The 25,043-nt window shown below is 36.0% G+C and overlaps 1 protein-coding gene across 2 annotated transcripts in view; it reads left to right on the top strand.

The window, feature by feature from the left end:
* LOC137637386 (protein cereblon-like) overlaps window positions 1-25,043 on the top strand; it is an 839,981-nt gene that overhangs the window by 732,408 nt on the left and 82,530 nt on the right. Inside the window, exon 8 of one of the 2 annotated variants that reach the window (XM_068369600.1) lies at window positions 22,362-22,555. The exons of the other annotated variant lie outside the window; for it this stretch is intronic. Within the exon in view, the coding sequence (XP_068225701.1) occupies window positions 22,362-22,555 (194 nt within the window). The remainder of the gene's footprint in view (window positions 1-22,361; window positions 22,556-25,043) is intronic. 2 annotated transcript variants of the gene reach the window in all.

Genomic DNA, 25,043 nt, shown 5'->3' on the forward strand with positions numbered 1-25,043 from the left:
CAGCAGGAGTGAATTCCATTCCCAAAACAACTGGGATATTCAGACGACGACCAGTCCCCTGGTGGTCGTCAGAACTAACTGCCCTGCACAGAGCCACAAGAAAGTCTTTAACTCGATTGCGCATGCACCGTAATGAGGAGAATTTAGTCATATACAAGAAATGTAGAGCACAGTTCCGCCGTGCCATGAAAGAAGCTAGGCGCCAGTCTTGGATGTCCTTTGTTTCCTCCATCAACAGTAGAACACCAACATCATCTGTGTGGAGGAAAGTCAAAAAGATAGCAGGAAAATTCACCCCAAACCCACCACCAGTGTTAAAGATAAATGGCCAGTATATGACTGGAGCAACCGAAGTTAGCAATGCCCTGGCTGACCATTTCTCAAATGTATCGCGCAAGTGTCAAGCAGCTCCTGGTCACCAGTATAGGAGCAATGAAGAAAAGAAAGTTTTAAACTTCGCAACAAGAAAGCAAGAGTCATACAATTCTCCTTTTACTGAAAGAGAATTTGATTCTGCTCTTGCTACTTGTAACGATACAGCCCCTGGACCCGATGGAATTCCATATGCAATGATTAAACATGTACCTTTTAATACAAAGTTATTTATTTTAAGCATTTTTAATAGAATATGGCATGATACTAGTTATCCAAGTGTTTGGGAACTAGCAATTATTTTAGCCTTTTTAAAACCCGGTAAGGACAAGTTTTTAGCAGCAAACTACCGACCTATTGCATTGACATCTTGTTTATGTAAAATCATGGAGAAGATGGTCAATGCAAGACTGATTTGGTACCTTGAAAAGAAGAATATTTTATCACCCATTCAATGTGGATTCAGGAAAATGCACTCAACGACTGATGTGCTGATACAACTTGAGTCCTCCATTTGTGAAGCCTTTGCTTCCAAACAGCACCATGTGACAGTTTTTTTTTATCTTGAAAAGGCATATGATACCACATGGAGATACGGTATACTTAAAAGAATCCATGAGTGCGGATTGAGAGGTGAGCTACCACTATTCATCCAGTCATTTCTTTCACATAGAGTTTTCCAAGTGAGAGTTGGGGAAGCTCTATCACAGAGTAAATGCCAGGAAGAAGGAGTTCCTCAGGGGAGTGTGCTGAGTGTAACCCTTTTTGCACTAGCAATTAATGGGATATCCTCAGTCATTCCCCGGGATGTTCTTGCAACATTATTTGTGGATGATCTCTCCATATCATTTGCTGGAGCCAGAATGGCAATGGTTGAGAGAAAAATCCAACTCTCTATTGATAAAATTATCCATTGGGCCGATATGAATGGATTTAAGTTCTCAACAAGTAAAACTACAATTGTCCATTTCTGTCGTATACGGGGAGTACATCCAGACCCGGATATATACATCAAAGGTCAACGGATCCCATGTGCAAGTGAAGCAAAATTTTTAGGGTTGATATTTGATTGTAGGCTTACATGGGTTTCTCACTTAAAAACATTAAAAGCTAAATGTGTTGAAGCTATGAATCTTTTAAAAGTCCAGTCCCATACATCATGGGGGGCAGACCGCAATACAATTTTAAAATTATACAAGGCCTTGATATTTTCCAAAATTAGTTATGGATGCGAAATATACTCCTCAGCAACCCCAAGCCGGTTAAAAATACTAGATTCAATACATCATGCTAGCATTAGATTGTCCACAGGAGCCTTTAGAACCTCCCCTATCACAAGTCTCCTTGTTGATGCTGGGGAGTTGCCTCTGGACCTTTACCGAATGTCCTCTATTATTCGGTATTGGTTTAGATTGCAAAGACTCCCCAATTCTTCAGCCTTTCAAACTGCAAGCCTTGTAAGGCACTCAACCTACTTTGAGTTGCACCCAAAATCTCCTCAACCTTTTGGGTTTCGGGTTAACCAATTATTAAACAATCTGGATATAATTAGAAATAAGGTGCTTCCATTCAAGGTATCATCAACGCCTCCATGGAAATTACCTGACATATCTTTTTGTAGATACTTTATTGGAGTTAAGAAGAATTTGACTGACTTAGAATCCAGGTCTCTTTTTATGGAACATGTTGAAGAACATAGAGGATCGACTTTTATATATACTGATGGCTCCAAATCTGATGCTGGCGTTGGATTTGGAGTACATAGTAATGATTTTAACTGTAGAGGTGCACTTCCTTCAACAGCTTCCATATTTACTGCCGAACTGTATGGCATATTAACCGCTATTGAGAAAATAGCTTTGGAAAAGGAGGGTAATTTTACAATTTTTAGTGATGCAAGGAGTGTTCTTCAGGCTTTAGAAGTTTTTAATTCTAGTAACCCTCTAGTTTTAAAGATTTTAGAATGGCTTTTTATTATTGGACGGAAAGGTATAACTGTTCGATTTTGTTGGGTTCCAGCACATGTAGGTGTGTCTGGGAATGAGAAGGCAGATTTACTGGCGAAGAATGCGGCATCCGAGTTGCTACCAAGGAGGTATCCCATTCCATGTAACGATTTCCTACCTTACATCAAGAAATTGGTATGTGATAAATGGCAACAGCACTGGGATAGTCAAGATGGCAATAAAATGAGGGAAGTAACAAATATCATATCACCTTGGAGGTATAACATGATTCCCCGAAAATGGGAGACAACTCTTTGTCGTCTCCGTATTGGTCACACACGGTTGACACACGAGTTTCTGCTGAAGGGCCAACACCAACCGTATTGCGAGGACTGCTTAGTACCTTTAACAGTGAGGCATTTGTTGACCGAATGCCCTAATTTTACTAACTTAAGAAATAGATATCTGTTTGAGGCTCGAGGTGAGGATGGCAGGTTTATCCTTGCCAAGATTCTTGGACATGATGTGTCTTACTATGCGAGCGGAATTTTTAGATTTATTTCAGAAGCAGGTCTTCTGAAAACTATTTAACCATTGTAAAGACTTCTTAATTTTTATGGTTTTAATTGAATTTGCTTTTAATTTTCATATACAGTAAATGGTATCGGCGTCAATGACCTTAGATGTCAGGATGCCAGAAAACTTTCAATCAATCAATCAATCAATCAATCCTTTCTCCTTAAGATGATATTTCATCGTCCTTTGCATAGTCCGTTTTCATCATCTCTGTCTTTTATTTATCTTCAGCCCAACCTCGTGTGATATTTCATGCATTCTGGTAAACAAGCATTGCAAATCCTGTGGTGTTCTACTAAAAAGGACAGCATCATCAGCATACTCTAGGTCTGCTAAATTCCTATCACCAATCCAGTCCAATCCATCTCCAACTGTTGTACGCATTACAAAATCCATGAGGAGGATAAACAACATAGGTGACAACACATTCCCTTGGAGTACTCCGCTGTTCACTGGAAATTCATTTGATAAGACTCCATTAACATTAACTTTGCACTTACTATGCTCATGAACAGACAATCAAATTTACATATTTAAGATGAATTCCATAATAACACAGGACTCCATAAAATTCCCAGTGCACGCTATCAAAGGCTTTCATAGTACACAAATGCCATAAAAAGTGGATTTCTATATTCGACACATTGCTGTACATGTCTCAAAATGAAAATTCGGTCAGTGCAACTTCTTTTTCTAAATCCTGCTTGTTCATCTCTCAGCTTTTCATCAATCTTTCTTTCCAGTCTCTTTAGAGTAAGCATACTATATATTTTCATAACTGACGTAAGTGTTATGCCTCTGTAATTATTGCAATCAGTCAGGTCTCCTTTTTTTTGCCATTATCACTAACACTAACCCCCATTCATCAGGTTTAGCCTCATCATGCTCCATTCTACAAAATAATCTAGTAAGTACTCTGGGAGGCACTTCATTTTTGGCCATTATCATCTCGGCAGTTATTCCATCGTATCCATGGGCTTTCCATCTCCTTATTGTTTTAAAGATAGCTTCAACTTCAAACACACTGAATTCATTCATGGACACATCAAGGTCTTCATCCACTCCAGGTATATCAAACAAATTATTCCCTTCATATCTCCTATTCATAACCTCACTAAAGTGTTCCATCAAACGTTGTCTCTCTTCATCTGTTTTTACAACAGACCCATCTCTCCTTTTGATGGGTATATGCTTATTCTTTTCCCCCTAGAGATTTCATTAATAATTCTATGAGCAATTCTTACAACATATCCACTTCTTGAATTCATAGCTTTGTCAGCCTCATCTGCTTTACTATCTAAATATTCTCTCCTGTTATTCCTAGCTTTTCTTTTGACCTCACTATTAATATTGGAATACTTAGCATGCTCTACCGTGTAATTTACATTACTTCCTCGAAAACTTTCAACAATCAATTTCTGTTTATATCTCCTTTTTATAGTATCCCAAGAATCATTTGATGTCCATTGCTTTCTCCTTGTACCTGTGTGTCCCAAGACTTGAGTACCAGCTGACTGATATATGTTCTTATCACACCATTCTTTATTAATTGTATGCTCTTCATCTCTTAAGCCTCTAAGACTGCAAATTGATTCCTCCATTCAATTGTAAATGTTTCTCTGTGCTCTTCTTTCAAAAGTTTAGTAGATCAAACCTATATATTCTATCTACCTTTCTGTTGGGTGCTTTCAGTTTCAATTTCGGTGTGGCACTGAAGAGCTGGTGATCACTACTAATATCCACACCTCTATAGCTTCTTACATTTCTCAGAGTCCTCTGTCTCTCTTTATTAATGGTAATGCAATCTATTTGATTTATGTAATTTCCACACGGGGAAGTCCACGTATACCTGTGGATGTTGTTGTCCTGAAAAAGATATATATATATATATATATATATATATATATATATATATATATATATATATATATATATATATATATATATATAGATATACATATATATATATGTATATATATACATATATATATATATATATATATATATACATATATATATTAGCATATACAGTATATATATATATATATATATATATATATATATATATATATATCCCCTATATAATAAAGAACAGGTGCCTAGCTATAAATGAATATATATATATATATATATATATATATATATATATATATATATATATATATATATATATATATATATATAATATATATATATATATATATATATATATATATATATATATATATATATATATATATATATAAATATACACTTTTCTGTCACACTGAATGGCAACCACTGAGAAACCACAATCTCCCGCAAATTACCCAAAGTACCATGTGGTGATTAGCTAAGGGTAGGGATGGAAATGGTTGAATCTGTGTGTGTCTATTTGTGTAAATCTATCTGAATGTTTAGTCAGATCATGCACACCTGTGCATATATAATATATATATATATATATATATATATATATATATATATATATATATATATATATATATATATATATATATATATATATATATATATTTATATATATATATATATATATATATATATATATATATATATATATATATATATATATTTATATATATATATATATATATATATATATATATATATATATATATATATATATATATATCATATATATATATATATATATATATATATATATATATATATATGTCTGTGTAATATATTCATAATAAAATCCATGACCCAAGGGATCAATGGAGAAGTTAGGAGTGTGGGAACATCAAGTCATAACAGGATACAAAAGTCAAGACCAAGCTAAATTATTGCAATGTAACATTTTGTATGAAGAGTAAACACAACACAAGCATCCCGTGAGAAACAGTTGACTTATTTGATCTTTGCACGGAAACAGATGTGTTCCGGTAGTAATCTCGTGTAATCATATTTATGTAAAATGCCGAGATAACTAATGAGACGTTATCACCAAACTTGATATTTTTGTCAGTTCTATTTCAATTGTCATACGGAATGTTCATCCGACCAAACCATCCATACTCCTGTGATGGAGCTACTAATAAACTGTTTAAAAGTTAACTTACATAGACTTATTCAGAAGAAGTAACCTACAAGTCTAACAACTATATATCACATTTAAGAGACATGAGATAGAACACTAATGTGTGTTTATAACAGTACCACACCAACAATTGGTGGCAGCGATTCAACATTAAGAACCAGCAATTTAAACTGTAATACTTAGCAGGTACAACAGTAATGAATCTACAATTTCGACAAAGTATCTACGTCCACCGAAGAAATGAACGCATCGAACATCAATTATAAATATTATACAAACTGAGGAACAGGATCTTCAATCAACATATTAAGAAGACGAAGGAATGGCATTCAACTTTATCAACGTTTACTAAAACATTCAAGAATCATATCCAGGAAATAACACATTCAACAGTACGACGGGATATCAAATCGAACACATTCATCCAAACAGCTAAACTCTCGCAAACCAGAGAGAGAGAGGAAATGACGTCATCGGCCATCACCCATATATACTGAAGCTAAGTGCATTTCTTTATTCATTCAGTTTTAGGCAGTGAAGTGTTTGTTGTCACGATTCGATTGTCCATTATTGCTGGGGTGAGTTGTTTGCAAATCTTCATTTTTCCTCCATTAAAGGAAACTGTATTCAACTTCAAATTCTCGTCTAGAATTTTTTTTCTCTGTGCTAATTCCGTTTTCTTTCAGAAGTTCTCGGGAAATATCTTTATATTAGTATCATTGTTTTGGGGGATTGTGTTATAATCTGCAACATATCTTTATTGTATAGTGCTTATGCGTTTACGCAGGGGACGTCTGTATTCATATAGAGATATTGATAGGATTGCAAGGAATCGTAGAGATAAAAAAAAAAGTGAAGTAAACATGACACCACCTGTAAATCCCAGACCAAGTAACCCCATCCCCGCTCCTGTAGTAACCCTAGTAAATGCGCGTTCAGCTATCCTTCCTTTTGAAGGTCGTGTCAATGGGTTCTTACCTCAGAATGTCGAGTCTTGGATTTCTTCAGTTGACGTTCACTTAAATGCTAAATATATCACAGACCCATTTGTACAATTGTAAGAAGCTAAAAGTTTTATAGACTTTTCTAAAGGGGATGCAAGTGCGTATCTGAGGGGAGTTTCTTTTCAAGAGGCAGTTACATGGGACGATTTCAAAGTTAGGCTACGTGCGATCTATGGCGGTGAGGAAGCCTTAGATGTAGTTTTAACATTAAGAAATACACTTAATCAAGCCACTATGACTCGGCTTAATGTTATAGAGAGAGCAGCTCTCATTGCCGATAGGCTTAACGAATATCAGGACATTTTAGGTAATTCCACGTGGGTTACAGGAGATAACATCGCCTTGAAAGATTTCTTACGATTAATGTATTTAACTTGCATGACACTTATGTTGCCAGAAGCTTTAGTGCGGTGTTTTGATAAAAAGTTAACGCCCGAAAGTACAGAATTAGATGTATATAAACAGATAAAGAAACACATGTCTAAATGTACTGATCTTGATCCCTTGTTTACACAAGTTTCTGCAAAAAATGAAACTAAGCCACAACATATAAACGTAGCTAATAACAATAATCAAGTCGCAGGAATAACGTGTTATAATTGCAAACGTCAAGGTCACTTGATTGCAGACTGCAGAACGAGATTCTGTTCGATACATAATAGTTCAACTTATTCATATAGTCGATGCTACTCGCGTAATCAACAACAGAATCCTAGAAACACACAGTCAAACCCACAGTCAATTCCCTATGGAAATAAAAAGAAAAATCCTCAGTTCAAGAAGAAGAAACAGCCAAACGTCAATGCAGTTCAAAATCAAAAACAAACAAATAGTGCTTCAAATAACTTTGATCCTGGGCCGTCTAGCCAGAACTCGCAAGGTCAGACTAATTTTCAGAATGTGCAGAGCAAAGCAAATACGACATAATTAACTCCAATGGGGAAGAGAGTGATATTGGGTCATTCGTATCAACATCAGTAGTATCAAATAATCCATTTAATGTTTTATCAGACCATTTTGAGGCAATAGATTTTCCTATGAAACACACGGCCGAATCAAATAAATCAGTGCAGTCTCCTGTAGATTTGCAACAAATTCACACAATAACAAGCCAAAATGAGTTACGACCAACATTATATGTTGTAAATTTAGAACATTGATCCTTTACATTATTTTTTGACTCTGGTAGTCCACGTAATATCATGGATTTGAGGACTCATCACTTGTTATTTTCGAACTTCACTATAGAGAAGTCCGGAGTAGGGCTCTCGGGTATAGGAAATAAGGAATTAAATGTAATATGCGTAACTCATGTTCAGAACAAGGTCGGTAAGCGCACGTTTGCCGATACCTTTGTTGTTGTACAAAACATTGATATGTATCCAGCTGTAATTATAGGATACCCATCTATGGGCAATCAAAACATTATCTTAGCCCCTGCCAAACACGGCGTGTATATCAAAGGAAAATTCTATAAGTCTTCTAATACCTTAAAATCAGTTTTGGATAAAAAGGAGACGAAAAATAAAACAGTGATGTACGTTGAAGAACCAATCACATGTCTCATTAATAAAGAAATAATATACGCGACCCAACAGAATTCTCGTTCACCCGTAATATAATCTTGCACGCAATCTATCGAGCCGAACGTAACTTCGAATATAATAGTGCGAGTAAAGAAAACGTTGCCGGGATTTGAAATATTAATCCTTTCCGACACTTTGAAAACTAACGAATTGTCCGTCACACAAGCTATTTATACAGTCGGCTCACAACAACAATGTAATATTGAAGTTTGTAATCATTTAAATACCACTTTAGTAATTCACAAAAATCAACATATCTTGGATGTAGAAGTTTATAAACATCGTATTCTTACCGTCGCTGAAATCAATCATTCTCAATCAGTTGCGGATGAATCCCTTTTGCAATCTATTAAAAATAAAATCAATAAAGACATTCAAGAAGAAGAAATTCAGCAGGAATTAATTGGACTTTTAACTGAATATCATGATGTTTTTTCCACTACGGATGGATCCTTAGGAAAAACAGATGTTATCGAACATCAAATAAGGTTAAAGGACAAGCAGAAAATTATCTATGTACCCTTGTACAGACTCCCTTTGAAATTCCAAAATGAGATAAATGATGAAGTATGTAAAATGCTAGAAGAAGGAGTCATTAGGAAATCGAACAGCCCTTATACAGCCCATTAATAGTTGTACCGAAAAAAGATCAAACATGGCATATCTGCGTAGATTTCCGTCGCCTAAATGAGGAAACGATCCCTGATCGATTCCCAGTGCCTTGTACTGACAATATTTTATCTTTGTTATGTCAGAGTAAATATTTTACCAGTTTGGACTTACTTAAAGGCTTTCACCAGATATCAGTAGAAGAAGATAGTATCCCATACACTGCCTTCAGCACAGCCAGGGGACATTATGAATTTTTGCGCATGCCTTTTGGTTTACGTTGTGCTCCCATAACATTTACTAGAATGATTAACATGGTGTTTGGAGACTTACTAGGGGATATATTGCATGCCTACATGGACGACCTTGTAATCTTTTCTAATACCTTAGAAGAACATTTACGTAAACTGGAACTAGTACTACACAGACTTAGACAGCATAACTTAAGGGTAAAGATTAGTAAGTGTGAATTCTTCAAGACAGAATTTAGGTTTTACGGTGTCTAGCCAAGGTCTTAAAGTAGTCCACGATAAGGTGTCGGCTATCCGTAACTTTCCGATACCTACTAATGTCAAGGGAATACAGCAATTTCTCGGGTGTAGTGGATATTACAGGCGTTTTATACACAATTATTCAATAATAGCCGCTCCCCTAACTGATCTTACGAAGAAGGGCGTAGATTTCATATGGTCTGAGCAGCATCAACAGGCGTTTAATACCTTGAAAGATGAACTGTGTAGTTCTCCTATCTTAAAATTTCCTGACTTTGGTAAGGAATTCTTCATTGCAACAGATGCCTCAGACTTAGGAGTAGGTGGGGTATTGCTTCAGCAATATGACAAACAGTTTTTCCCGATAGCTTTTTATTCACGAAAACTGAGAACTTCCGAAAGTAAGTATGCAGTAATAGACAAGGAAGGGCTAGCTATTGTTAATTCACGAGTGCATTTTAAGTTCATAATATACAGTTATCCCGTCAAGGTTCTTACAGATCATAAACCCCTAACCAACTTCTTTAAAGGCTTTAGTCACAGCCCCAAACGAACTCGGTGGCATTTGATCATCCAAGACTTTGGTGCGAGAATCGGGTATTTACCAGGGAAAGCATATATCATTGCTGATGCATTATCACGCAACCCCGTGCCATCTTGTACAGAGCCATTAGCTGAATTAATAGATATATCAACATCCATGCCTATTGTTAAAACTGTATCTGAACAAGAAGATCTGGGCTGGAGTGCTGAATTATTACAGACTGAGCAAAGAAAAGATCAGAAATTAGAAAAAATCATAAATGCTTTGGAAGGAAATCGTAAGGAAAAGGAATATATAAAGTATACGCAGCAGAATTATATAATCAAGGACAATATTCTGTGTAGATCCGGGACAAGGAAAACCCGCAATACACCACATGTGACTAATGACCAGGTAGTGGTACCAATCTCACTTATATCCAGTCCTAAATTGGTTGCATGCAAATCCATTGCATGGACACCTGGAGTTCTCCATAATGTCACAGAAAGCCAAATCATTGTTTTATTGGCATACGATGCTTACAGATATAAAAAAACATATAGCTAATTGTCGCACTTGTCAGGAAAACAAAGGGAACACGAAAACACCCGTCAGCCTAGGGGTTTATCCCGTGCCCAGTTAACCCTTTGAAAGGATACATTTAGATTTATTAACAGGATTTTACGAGTCAGACAGAGGAAATAAGCACCTCTTGGTAATTGTAGATGCTTTGACTCCATATACAGAACTGATAGCGCTTAAAACTAAAACTGCGATTGAATGCGCTAGGAAGTTTTACAAGTGTTACATTTGTAAACATGGAATTCCACACATGATAATCTCAGACTCGGGTGGAGAATTTAATAATCATTTCCTTAATTCATTGTGTGAATTCCTTAGCATAAAGAAAATCAATACCATGATCTATCACCCAGAGTCAAATGGGCTAGTGGAAACAGCGAATAGGAAGGTTTTAAACATATTAAGATTAACACCAGGGGGATCAGACCCCAACTGGGATATTGCAATACCTGCGGTACTAAGTACTCTGAATCACGCATATCATGTATCAATTAAAATGTCGCCGCACGAGGCATTGTATGATACCCCAGTTAGAACGCCTTTCCATGTATTAACGCCTACAACTAATTTATCAAATCCTTTAAAGGAATTTATAAATGCAAGAAAAAGTCGTTTTGATATCCTTCGAAAGAATTTAGAAGAATCACAAATCATAATCAAAAGGAATCATGATAAAATAGCGAAGCCAACTAAAACATATACCGTGGGTGATAATGTATACATACAGGTAAATGTACGTAAAGGACTCAATTACAAACTAACACCTAAGTTTGAAGGCCCATTTAACATTTTGGAAACATTAACGGCCAATAGATTTAGAGTTCAAAACGGATCCCAACCCACTGATGAGAGAATTGTACCATTGGCTCACATAAGAAATTAAAATAAGAGAGAAGGAAGTGAGAGATTTTTTTTTTACCTATGAAACTTGTATGATATTTGTATGTTAACATTTTTGTCTTAATACAGGAGTAATTACATATATTTTTCTCATTGCAGGTTTCCAAGATGAAGTTTTTATTGTTAGGAGCGATATTGTTCGCTCAGACATTTTTCTCGTGTGGGAAGAGCCCTAAAACTAAAAGTATAGATTTTAAATATGGCACTATAGTTGAGAGAACAGAAGACGTTTTTATTACTGCAAGCAATATAGTTATAGAAGTACACATGCAAGCTATTTTTCTCCCAGAGAATGATGTAACTAGTTTAAAGAGCGACATTTCAAGGTTTACTGCTTCTTTAAATGAGATGCATAAAAGACATTTTCCTTTTAATACAGAGACTTTGCTTGCACCAACACTAATAGTGGCAGAAATGCTATCGCAGGACTTGCAAAATAAGACTTATGAAGCAGAATCTTTGGCTCGTGACCTTCTGATGTGGACAGTAAGACACACTAACCTTGAAAGATGTAACCCGTTTATTTTTGTTGCACTAAACATCTTTGGATCTGTTGCAAGTTTAGGCTTAGGGATTTCAAATCGTCTTAAAATTAGTAATCAAAATAAGAAAATTGAGTTTTTAAAACATGAAACGAATTAGTTTTATCAGAACTAAGGAATCAGTTAACATCAATTAATCAAATCATGAGTTTGGTGAACGAACATTCTAGTAATATCAGTCAGATTATGGAAGTACAAGACTTTCTGGCAACGTTAACGTATTATAATTCAAAAATAGATTATATCCATACTAAAATTGCACATTTCCTTGAGAAATCAAAAGACTATGTGGAAGCTATTACGTTAGTAACTAAAGATGTTCTATCACCATATTTGTTGCCAATAAAAGACTTATCATTAATTTTGGAGAACGGACGGGAGAAAATAGGTTATATTCCTTTGTTAGACGACCATAGGTTAGAATTTTGTTATAGCGTAATTACAGTAAGCGTTGAAAATTACAGGATTATGATTACAGTTCCCTTTGATTCTTCCGATGCCTGGCAATCATACAAGATATCACCATTCCCGACTTTCATGACGAATAACTCAAGCCCAGTAATATCCAGTTTGACAGGACACGTATTGATTTCCCCTGATAAGGAAACATATACGGTCATTAAAGACTTAGATAAATTAACTCACTGTTCAGATGCAATGAATAAAAAAGTATGTACAGATGACTCCTTTGAATTCCATAATAAGTCAATGGATTCATGCGGGTTAGGTATAGTGCTAGACGGTGCTCTCTCCCATACATATGAAAGTTGTCTGAAAAAACTTTATCCTTTTGACGATAATAAGTTCAATTGCAGATTGAACAACGGCTCGTGGATACGATACGACAAGGCCGGCTTCAATGTATCATGCCCCGGAGGGATCCACGTCCTATTCCCAAATCTTTGTTGCAGCAGATGGGTGCATCGGTACGTCCACGGATTACACGGTCCGAGGAATTAACACTATCATCAGGGAACGGTCCTACTTCGCGAATTTCACGTGGACCACTACAATCCCATCTTTACCTCTCCCATACAACGCACGAGTGGCTAAGCGGTTGATGAAATTAACCGAGATGGACCACCCGTTACCGACTCATGCAGATCTTCGTTTCTACGTGTTACTAGCATCAATCAGTGTTACGGTGATGATATTTATCGCCGTTAACATCTTTGTTTGGCGTAGATTAAGGCAAAGACAGGTGGAGCTCAAAAGGAACGTTTTGCCATGTCCAGACAACACTCCTTATTTTTTGAAAACTTTTCAATTTAGAGCCGTTTGAAATTGGCCATTTCATTCACTCGAAGGAGTTAAGTTGTCTAGAATAGTGAAGTGCAGGAAAAGCGGTTAGTACGCTAATAATATGTAGTTGAAGAGACTCTAGGACATTTGCATTTTAAAAACGTTTAAAAAAAAAACACACATTTTTTGGGCATCTATTAAAACATATAAGTCCTATATTTTAAAATAAAAGTATCTTTATGGGCATCTAATAAAATATATAAGCCCCATATATTCATATGTATATATATATATATATATATATATATATATATATATATATATATATATATATATGAAACCGTGGTGCGTGTACGTACCAGGAATTATTTTTGTTTGTGCACTGAAATATCTTTACCAAGGTAACAAATATTTTTTATTAGTTACCATATTATAATAATCTGTATTTTTGACAAAGGTGACAACTATTCTTAAACAAGTTACCGAATCATATGTACATCAGTTTTTTTTTGGTACCACATAATCATTTGCTATCAATGTACCATATATAGATCTGTATTTTCCATGCCATTTTCTTTATTTTTGACAATATCCGTTAGGTATGTGTTTTTTTTTAATGTACCTATTTGAACATTCATCCTTGTTTGTGGCTAAAGTTAAATATATATATATATATATATATATATATATATATATATATATATATATATATATATATATATATATATATATATATAGATATATATATATATATATATATATATATATATATATATATATATATATATATATATGTGTAAAAATATATATATATATATATATATATATATATATATATATATATATATATATACATATATATATATATATATATATATATATATATATATATATATATATATATATATATATATATATATATATATATATATGTAAATATATATATATCCAGTCACACTCCTAGAAAACATATTTTTAACATACTTTTTATTGTTCAATTAATTGAAGGTAGCTGTCCGAGCTAATGTAATATATACATAATAAAATCCATGACCCAAGGGATCAATGGAGAAGTTAGGAGTGTGGGAACGTCAAGTCATAACAGGATACAAAAGTCAAGACCAAGCTAAATCATTGCAATTTAACATTTTGTATGAAGAGTAAACACAACACAAGCATCCCATGAGAAACAGTTGACTTGTTTGATCTTTGCACGGAAACAGATGTGTTCCGGTGGTAATCTTGTGTAATCATATTTATGTAAAATGCTGAGATAACTAATGAGACGTTATCACCAAACTTGATATTTTTGTCAGTTCTATTTCAATTGTCATACGGAATGGTCATCCAACCAAACCATCCATACTCCTGTGATGGAGCTACGAATAAACTGTTTAAAAGTTAACTTACATAGACTTATTGAGAAGAAGTAACCTACAAGTCTAACAACTATATATCACATTGAAGAGACATGGGATAGAACACTAATGTGTGTTTATAACAGTACCACACCAACATATATATATATATATATATATATATATATATATATATATATATATATATATATGCAATATATTGTTACGCCACAAGAGTCCGGCCTTGATTAAGAACTCAGGGCATGAACAAAAATAACTATAAAAAGGAGGTGAAGGTTGCCAGCCAGCAAAAAGACAATAATTACCCCCAAAAAAAATTATATTCACAAAAATACTATTTACTAAAATGTGGGAAAAGGGAGCACAACGGAGAAAGGTATCCATGGTGAATTAAGCCCCAAGGTGCTTCATGTGGAGTTGGACCGACCGTGGACATCAGAAAATTGATCTCATTCCCTGAAAGGTTAAATCAATTAAGTTATTTACCGATCACTTACGCAATTCACTTCTATAGTCTGAGAACACGATGAAGTCCTGCGGTTATAATCTTTAAGCTGAAATAGAGACCATGTGCATAACTTATAAACTTAAAACACTATCGCATGTAAATAAACACTGTCAAAGGGTGAGATTATCAAGGTCAGGAGCAAATGGCACATGACGGTGGGATGTTAGGATGGGATAAAATTGACAAAGGTTTAGTCGGTAGTATCTTACATGAAGGATAAAACGAAAGGATGGGGTGTGTTAAAGAAGGAAGATGGAAGGCTGGGTAAGGATATGAGCTCTCATACAGTCACCTTACCTTGATAAAAAAGGACATTGTCGCCTCCCATTCAGAGGATGTATGACAGTTGTCCTAATTCCGTGGAGGTTAAGGTGTGAGGAACGTGCTTAGCCTATCCTACAACGAGATACCCCTTTCAACCCGCATTGGCCTAACCGCATGTTCTATTGGTCATTGGCCTTGGCCTACTCTCCCAACACCTTCAACAATAGGCATCCGCTCAACTTCTCCCAGGCTCCCTTTGTGGCAGCACTGAACAGCCACGTTTTCTTTTAGAAGATGCCTGAATCAGCGGAGTAGATGGACAAGGTTAGGTGGCCAGGTGATGAGGCTCAGGGTAGGGTCCCAACGCTTGTGACATTTCGATCGGTCCTTACTGGGAGTTTTTGTATGAAAAGAGGTGCAATGACTGTCACGAATAACAGTCCCCACATTTTAGCAGAGATTTTGTCCTAGAACAAGACAAAAACTTTGCAAGCAAGGTCGTAAGGAACTAGCCCTAATGACTCCACCCTCAGTGAGTCTCACCACGATGATGGATTAATTTATAAACTGCAACTAGGGTCATAATTTTACTTTGATGTCATGTTAGCTTCAAGTTCCACATAGAATAAAGCATGCTGGTTGTGATATAATGAAATAAATGGGAAATGTTATTCTAGTTAAGGTTAACAGTGACCTAGAACAGTAGTTTGCATGAAAATGAGAGCAAATGGACAAATCATAACAAGCAAATATTAAAATAATTCCATGCAACGATAAATTAAATGTAAACAAATGATGCCAAAATGGCTCCTAAAGTTTATTAATCTGGGGAGACACCAGTGGGGAATTAATATTATTTCATTCAACTTAGATTAACTTACTGATTAAATGGATATGGCACTGTGCATTGAGCACTAATGCCAGGAGAGCACAACTGCTATTTTATCTGTGCCCTTTTGTTTGCTCAACCTTTCAATTGTATTCTTGGATGTCTATGCACCAACTCATGAGCCTATTATTCTTATTACGGAACTGAGTCAAGAAGGTTAGTGGGTTATGGTCCTTTAGGACTGTCACTAGGAACTCATAGTCAGGATGATATGATGCAAAATGCTTCAGTGAGAAGATTATGCCTAAGAGCTCCTTCTCAATAGCACTGTATCTATGTTGAGCAGGATTCAGTTTCTTTGAGAAATATGCTAAAGGATAAAAGACTTGGTCTTCCTCCTGGAGGAAGACAGTACTTACCCTTATGTCACTGCATCCACGGGTAGAGCAAAAGGTTTAGTGTAGTCCGTAGCGCGGGGCGGCTCGTTAAAATACCGTTTAGATGATCATAGGCCACCTGACATTTGTCCGTACAGCAGAATTGCTTGTCTCCTTCGAACAAGTCTGTGATGGGAGCGGCTACCTGAGAGAAGCTTGGCACAAGACTCCGGAAGTACAGCACCATTCCCAGGAATCATGGGGCCTCCTTAGTTCTAGGGTAAGCATTTTCTGTATTGCAAGGATGTTAGCATCCTTTAGCATTATTTTGGCCCCCTCTTACTTGGTGGCCCAGGTATGTGATCTCAGACCCTCCAAACGTGCATTTTCTTTTAGGTTGATGACCAAATTGGCCTTCTGGAGGGTTCTTAGCACCTTTTCTAGAGGTGATCCCAAGCTGAGCTGTAACTTGATCTGTGTCGACACCCGTTCAGCTCACTGTAGGTTTGACCGATAATAATTCTGGCTAATTGGACACGTTCCTTGGAGCAAGTCAATCTTTTGCTCCAATAGCTGGGTGTGACCTAGTGTGTCTCGCACTACCTCTGGGTGCTATAGCAGAGGTCTCTTGATGATGCTCCTCTTGGCAGCCTCTAAGGCAGGAGTGACCAGCTTAAAGTTGTGAGTAGATAAATATGAAGCCACTTGGTCCATCTAATGCTGCAATCCACTAGGTAGTTTAATTTAACTTTCTTCCCAAGAAGCATGGGGGGGCCCGTGAATTTTGTGCTCAGTGGTCTACGCTCTCCTGGGCGAAGGACCAGAACTTGGTCTCCCACATCAAAACTTCGATCTTGAATTTCACAATCCACTTTACTTTTTGTATTACCCTTTACCTTTGCCTCAAAATCCTTCGGCAATTTCCCAAGCAGCTCATAACTTAGCCTGTATATCTGGCAGCTCTCCCACCCAGGAGGCATTAAAGGGGTCCTCCCAAGCTTCATAGAGTATATCTAGGGGCCTATGCGTGGAATGGGCATACGGCAACTCAAAAGGGCTGTACCCTGTGATTTCTGAGCATGCCTGCCAGAGGGCGAACAAAGCATAATACAAGATCTCCTCCCAATTACAGGAGTCAGTCTCCCCTAACTTTGTCAAGACCATTTTTAGCATTTGGTTTTAGCACTCCACGAGTCCCTGGCTCTCTAGATGATACGCAGTAGAGGTCTGGTGGTGGAAACCATGGCACTCCATTGCTGCCTGGAACTCCCTTGCCATAAAGTGACTGAACTGTGGCTAGAAAACCAAACCTGCAAAAGAATTGTATCAGCACACCTAGTCGGCACAGTTTCGAGGTAATGCATGAAATGATCAATCATTGTTGATAGGAAACGATTTCCGCACTTACTCCGGGGCTGGGACCTACATAATCCACCAACACATCATGAAAGGGAATACATGCAGAGGGTATGGGTTGGAGAGGAGCCCTTGGCACTACTTGGTTTATGTTACTGGCGACTTGGCAAGGATGGCAGGTTACCTAAGCCTTAATTCTTTTGCAATCCCGGCCAGAAGAACTGACGCTGGATCAGCTGGGTAGTGCGCTTCCCACCAAAGTGTCCTCTCAGTCTCAGTCCCTCATGGGCCATGCATATCACCGACAAGCGGAGGTTACAGGGTCAACTACTTGCCAGCACAGGGCCTCAGCCGGATCATGAGGGCATCGAGTGATTCTGAGGAGCACCTAATCCATCAGCAGGAAGTTCTCTTTAGAGAGATTATTGATTTCTGCTTCGTCCGAATAGACAGCTTGTCTGTAGTTTTTCAGCGTCTCATCTAACAGCTGAAATGTGATGAGCTCTACCCGATTCATTAGGCTCTCTGTGGTGATGGATGCTTCCCTTTTAGCATCCTCTGAGACCTATGGGCTGGTGTTTGGGGTATCTCTATTTACTGTGAATGTAAGTAGCACAGCTTCATCCAAATACAATTCTCGGGTACGAGGCTCAGACTCATTGCTGGAGGAGGAAGACTCTTGGACCTCCTCACTTAACCAAGCTATTTCCCCAAGGTCAATGTCAGCTAGCCATTTGTCTTCTTATGCAGTTGGTACATGCTATGTTTCCGGCTCCAACCCGGCTACCTTCATGCACCTGAGGGGCACTCACTGTATGCCTTTCAAGAGGTCTTGTCCCAAGAGCAAGTTATAGCCTTCATGTCCATGATTGCTCGCCACCCCTAGTCTGCACCTCTTTCTGAAATGTCGCGTGGTTACTTCAATCCAACGGACCATCATGCGATTGTCCTTTTGACTTTGGCACTAATAGGAATCTGATGCCATAAGATTAGTGAAACGTCTGCACCAGTATCCTGCGATGCTCAGACCGAACCAATTGCAAAGAGCTGTCTACTTTAGGCAGAGCCGCTGTGATCTCTCTCTCCGATAGCGGGTTGCCTTTTGGAAGCTTCATAGAGGAAGATTGAGAGGGCAGCCGTAGAGGAAACTGAGGATCTGCTGGGACATAGTGTGTAATTTTTGGGTGTCTGTACCCCATCACAACATAACTTTGTCACTATTATCCTGGATAGCTTTCCAAACTTAAGTATCACATTTCAACGAGTAGTGGGCAGGCCCACCTGCTGTACTTTTCTTGAATACCAGACTTATCCTTTCTTCTATGTTTTGGATATGGTCCAGGCAACGATTTCTTTTAGTACTTCATATTCATCATTGTGTACATTGTAAATCATTATTTTTTTTTTCCCCAATTTTCCTCGTCTCGTTGTCGGCAACCATGGTTTGAATCTTGTTTGCTGCTTCCTTTCTGATCTTTTCATCAGCAAAATTTACAACAATATTTCCATTTGAAGTTAACCTCGTATTAAGAAATGGAATCTCTTTAAGTGCATGTTCGACCTCATTTTTTCTCTCAATAATTTTAGTTAATTTGATTACCAGTAGATTCTTTTCCTTAGCTTTTTGGGTCCATCAGAGTTTGAAATGTTAACTTAAATGATTCCATATTCATAGCTAGATTATCAACTTTCTCATTGAGATCAATGTTGTGGGTTGAAGTTGCTGCATATACCGTAAGCTCCGCAATTTGGTTTTCCAATTTAGCGATTTTCTTATCACGTTCATCTAAATCAAGGTCTTTCATTTTCAATTTCTCCTCTATTCTTGGTATAATTGTCTTGACAATTCTGGCTTTATATATGCTGCGTGGACAGATCTAATTCAAATTTCTTAAGTCTTCATCACTGGTATTTGCCTCTATAAACACACACTTCCTGTGGTAGAGCCTTTTACAGTCACATCCTATCCACCTTTTTAAGTCTCCCCTCGCAGATCCACATTTTGGCCAACCAGCAAAATGTACTTTTACTTCTCCCTAATATTTTTCAAAGATTTTACAAACTAGAAATATAAGCTAAAACACAGCTCAGGTTGAGAATTCAACATTCCACTACCAACGACCAAGAAAAACTACAGCAGATGAGGATGCTAGGGCTCTGATAGACATCAATAACCCTCAACATACGGTAACCAATTGTGTTGTAACAAAACTATTGGAGGATTTAATGAAAGTGGCATCCACCACAAGGTTCCTGCCATCAAAGAATGGCTACAGATTGAGAAGGTTCCAGTTTGCTGTGCAATATGTTAATGAAGAGAAGCATTTCTGATCATGCATAACATCACTAATTATGTTATCTAATTTCTCTTCCTCTTTTTTAGTTGAAGATTTTATAATTTATATAGGAAACATTTATTTCAATGTTGTTACTGTTAAAATATTTAAATTTTCCTTGTTTCCTTTCCTCACTGGGCTATTTTCCCTGTTGGGGCCCCTGGGCTTATAGCATCTCGCTTTTCCAACTAGGGTTATAGCTTAGCAAGTAATAATAATAATAATGATCATAATAATAATAATGATAAAGATAATAATGATAATACTAATAATAATAATAATAATAGCCTTGGCTGATCATATTCATACAGATGAGAAGTATATATTATAAGAGTTTTCAAAAGAAGTTGATTTAAAATGACCAACAATGACCCTTTGAAAATACTGTAGATAGTGCTAAATGTTTTGGTATTTTCCAAGATTTGATCTGCAGGATATGTCTGTCTCATGATTGTCCTACTGTTCGATTTATAAACTTATATTTCTGCATTAGCAAGATGAAGGTAAACATCCAAGCATTTGTTTATTGTCAGTTATGTTTCCAGTATTTAAAAAAAAAAAAAAACAGCGTTTGTGTCCGTGATTGTGCAGAGGATAACAGGCTACGGGCAAACAAACAAAAAATGTATAATTATGATGTATAGACAACATTCAAAATCTTAACTGAGTTTTTCTTTTTATACAGTTATCACTTTCCTCAAACCCAATATTATTATAAAAATCAAGAGAGAGAGAGGAAAATCTGTCTTTAAGTACAGAAATGCCTGGTTGCTAGTTTATGCGGATGTGTAGTTGTAATGCCAGAATCAACCTGCCATCTCGAAAGGGAGCAGTAGATTTGAGGACTTTTTACCCGGATTAGAAAGAAACTATTGTTCGCAATAGTTTTGTAATCAAACTAATGGCAGAATTAAACATGTAATAATGAGTCCCCAGTTTTAGAATGCTTTTTTTTTTCTACATATAGTCAGAAACATTTATTTGTAAAAGTAGATGCAGTGGTCCATGTTTTTGTGGGGATGAGGTTGCAAACTCATTCTCATCTTATCTAATAACAAGTAGCTTAAAATGTTTATGAAATGTAAGAAGGAAAACTATTAGGGTGTAAAGAAAGGCAATTGAAACTGATAAAAGCCATTTAAGACTTTGAGAACACTGCCATCAACGTATAACTTAAAGACCAATCCTACCCAACGCCTACGTCTATTGGTTAGTAAGTTACATGATGGCAATGTTTTCTGTCTAAAAAGACTTACTAGTTTCAATTGCCATGCTTTACACCCTAATGGTTTTCCTTCTTACATTTTACAAAATTTTTAAACTACTTGAGCCAATTTTCTTTACTTTTTAATCTTAAAGACCTCTTATGGATCTTACAGATCTGCACAAACATTGGTATGCCCAGAATACTGGCCTCCTGTCTAAATAGAGATCCAGACATAGATTGTGTGATTAATGAGGGTTCTAATAAAGCAAAATATGTTTTTTATGATGCAACATGTAACATTTTTGTTTTACTAGCACATTATAAATGAGAGCTTTCTCTTGGGGTTGCAAGGCTAGTTACCTGCCTCACCTCAGCATACTGTACTTGAAAAGTTAGGTCATTGATTGAGTCATACCCTTGGGTACAGGTGATGGATACCTGATTACACTACATTCTTTCTGTGAGACAAAAAGACTGGTAAATTTAGGAACATTCAAGCAACAAAAGTAGGTATGTAGTTGATATAAATCATGACAGGTGACAGGTGATGAGTTTAATGTATCAATCCACTAATGAAAATGTGAAAAACTTGTATATATAATTAATGTTTTTTATAAACAGTTTTCTTACTCTGTACATGTTTATCTTTTTTTAATAGTAAATGACGTGATTTACTCTTTTTTTTATAGTGCAAGATCCTAAGCTGTATACATTGCTTTGGAACCATAGCAAGTACAGCAGACATATTTTCCATGTCGGTAGAAGGACCTCAAGGAACTTTTGTTAATCCCCAGGGTTATGTACATGAAATGCTAACTTTAACAAAAGCTACCAATCTTACTTATTATGGTCACCCTTCAATAGAATATTCATGGTTTCCAGGGTAAGTCCCAATGATTTCATCTTATATAATTAACTTTTATGCTAGAACTGTTTTGCCTTAACGTAGATAATTTGAACCTGAAAGTTGTTTCTTCTTATTTCATGTGTTTATCAATTTTGTTAGCTTACTATTCTATTTAACTGTGCTCTCAGACTACTAATCCCATGCTATGGTTAGTACTGTTCCTGCTCTTTAGGGTTTGATTTATATTTTTCGTCAACCATTTTGGTGAGTTATTGGATAATGTATATACTGTATTAGTGATTCAGATCTGAAGATTATTAAAATTTAACAGTATGCTTGCTCACCTGTAGTACTCAGGTTCCTTAAAACAAAAAAGTCAAATCAATAAATGCTCAGTCTTTGTCTTCAAAATTCCTTTCTCAGTTGAACTATTGATTTACAAGCTGAAGATTACCTCCTGACCTTCAAGAAATTGAAATACATTCGAAGGGATTATTTTTTAAAGAAAATACCTTTTTAATCTTTTAATTGTCCTCCCAGAGAAAGCCTGCCAGTTAAGTACTTAATCCGTCTCGTATTTTCGTATCCTAAACACGTCTGTAAATAGATTGTACCTTGAAGAAAATGATGATTGTTATTCATTCAATTTTTATAAACCCACGAAGAGCATAGTACTCCTTGTATCCTCGTACCCAAGATTACAATTTTTGAAATATTTGAACCCCAAGTAAGTCGAAAAAAAAGAAAGGTATTTGATGAAGGTCGTATGTTTCAAAGTAAGCGGATGATAGACTATTTTTTGTGATATGGAGAGGCAAACCAGTGTGCCTCTTTTGTTCAGATGTACTTAGTGTATCGAAGGAGTACAATTACAAAAGAAATTACTTGATAAAATATCCTTCATTTTACAATCCTTCTTGTCGACCAAGAGAAGAAAAAGTTGAAAAATTGAGTAAAGCCTTGAAAGGACAGAAAATGTATTTTGTTGAGAAACAAAATAAGAATAGTTGTATTGTGCAAGCCAGTTACATTGTTGGAGAAAATTGAAGTAGTCTAAAACCTACAGGGATGGAGAATATATAAAAGAATGTTTGCTTGCTGTATCTGAAATCGTGTGTCCAGAACAAAGAAAGACTTTGAATATATCAGTTCATCTCGGGGAGCTGTGACAAGGCGCATTGAAGAATTGGGATTCGATATAGAATCAAATCTAATGAAGTTATTCTTGAAATTCGAATATTTTTCTTTAGCCTTAGACGAGAGTACTGATGTGACTGACATAGCTCAGTTATCAGTCTTTGTGCGTTGTGTTGATTCTGATTTTAGTATTACAGAATAAATGCTTGGGTTAGAATCGGTGAAAGGAATCACAACAAGCGAGGGTATTTTTCATAAAGTGAAACATTTAATGAAAAAATTTAATCTGTCATTTTACAAACTCAAAAGTTAGACAACAGATGGAGCACCGGGAGGTGTGCCCGCCTCACGAGAAACATGCGGTTACGTGGTAGAAGGTGAAGTAGGTTTGTAACTATTAGCTAGCCTTGCCCAAGAGCTAAGGGCAAATAGTTAGCTTAGGTCAAGACTAGTTAGAACAAGCATGCAAAAAAGCAAAAGTCTTGCCTAGAATCATACCGCAATTGTAAATTAACACACTTTCACAAGATGAGCTTCCATTATCAGCCATGCAACGTCCGTGACTAAGTAACGGACGCATAGCGCAAAAACGCGATGGGGAGGACGCTAAATTCTCCACCAAAAAAGGGTAAGGTATGTAACCAATGAAGCAGAAGGAAAAGCATCCCTAATCTCAAAAACGCTCAAACACTTGAAAAAACAATCGGGAAAACTCCCAAAGCAAAGAATTGACAACCAGCAAACATGTTTACAGCACACTGCGATCGGGGTTTTAACGGCTCTATGCATGTATCCAATCCTATCCCATATCCTTCGAGACAAGGTTAACTCTATTCAAGAAGGATAGCCGTGGTTATTTTAAACACGTCCCTGTTTCATACACGATATGTCTCGGGGTATTTGTTCCAAAGGTTAAAACCCTGTAATACCTGTACAGGTAAAATCTTTGGTATATCACTACCAGTAAAATATCCCAAGTAGAAAGCTATCTTTGAGGAACTTCCATCAGATTGATAGGGCTCGAGCCCAAGCGTATATATATATATATATATATATATATATATATATATATATATATATATATATATATATATATATATATATATATATTTATATACTTATATATATATATATATATTTATATACTTATATATATATATATATATATATATATATATATATATATATATATATATATATATATATATATATCATATGTGTATATATATTATATATATGCATTATATAAATATATATTATATATGTATATATATATATACATATATATTGTATATATAAAAACACACACATACATATATATATATATATATATATATATATATATATATATATATATATATATATATATATATATATATATATGTAT

The sequence above is a fragment of the Palaemon carinicauda genome, unplaced genomic scaffold (genome assembly GCF_036898095.1).
Source record: "Palaemon carinicauda isolate YSFRI2023 unplaced genomic scaffold, ASM3689809v2 scaffold7, whole genome shotgun sequence".
Taxonomy (NCBI): domain Eukaryota; kingdom Metazoa; phylum Arthropoda; class Malacostraca; order Decapoda; family Palaemonidae; genus Palaemon; species Palaemon carinicauda.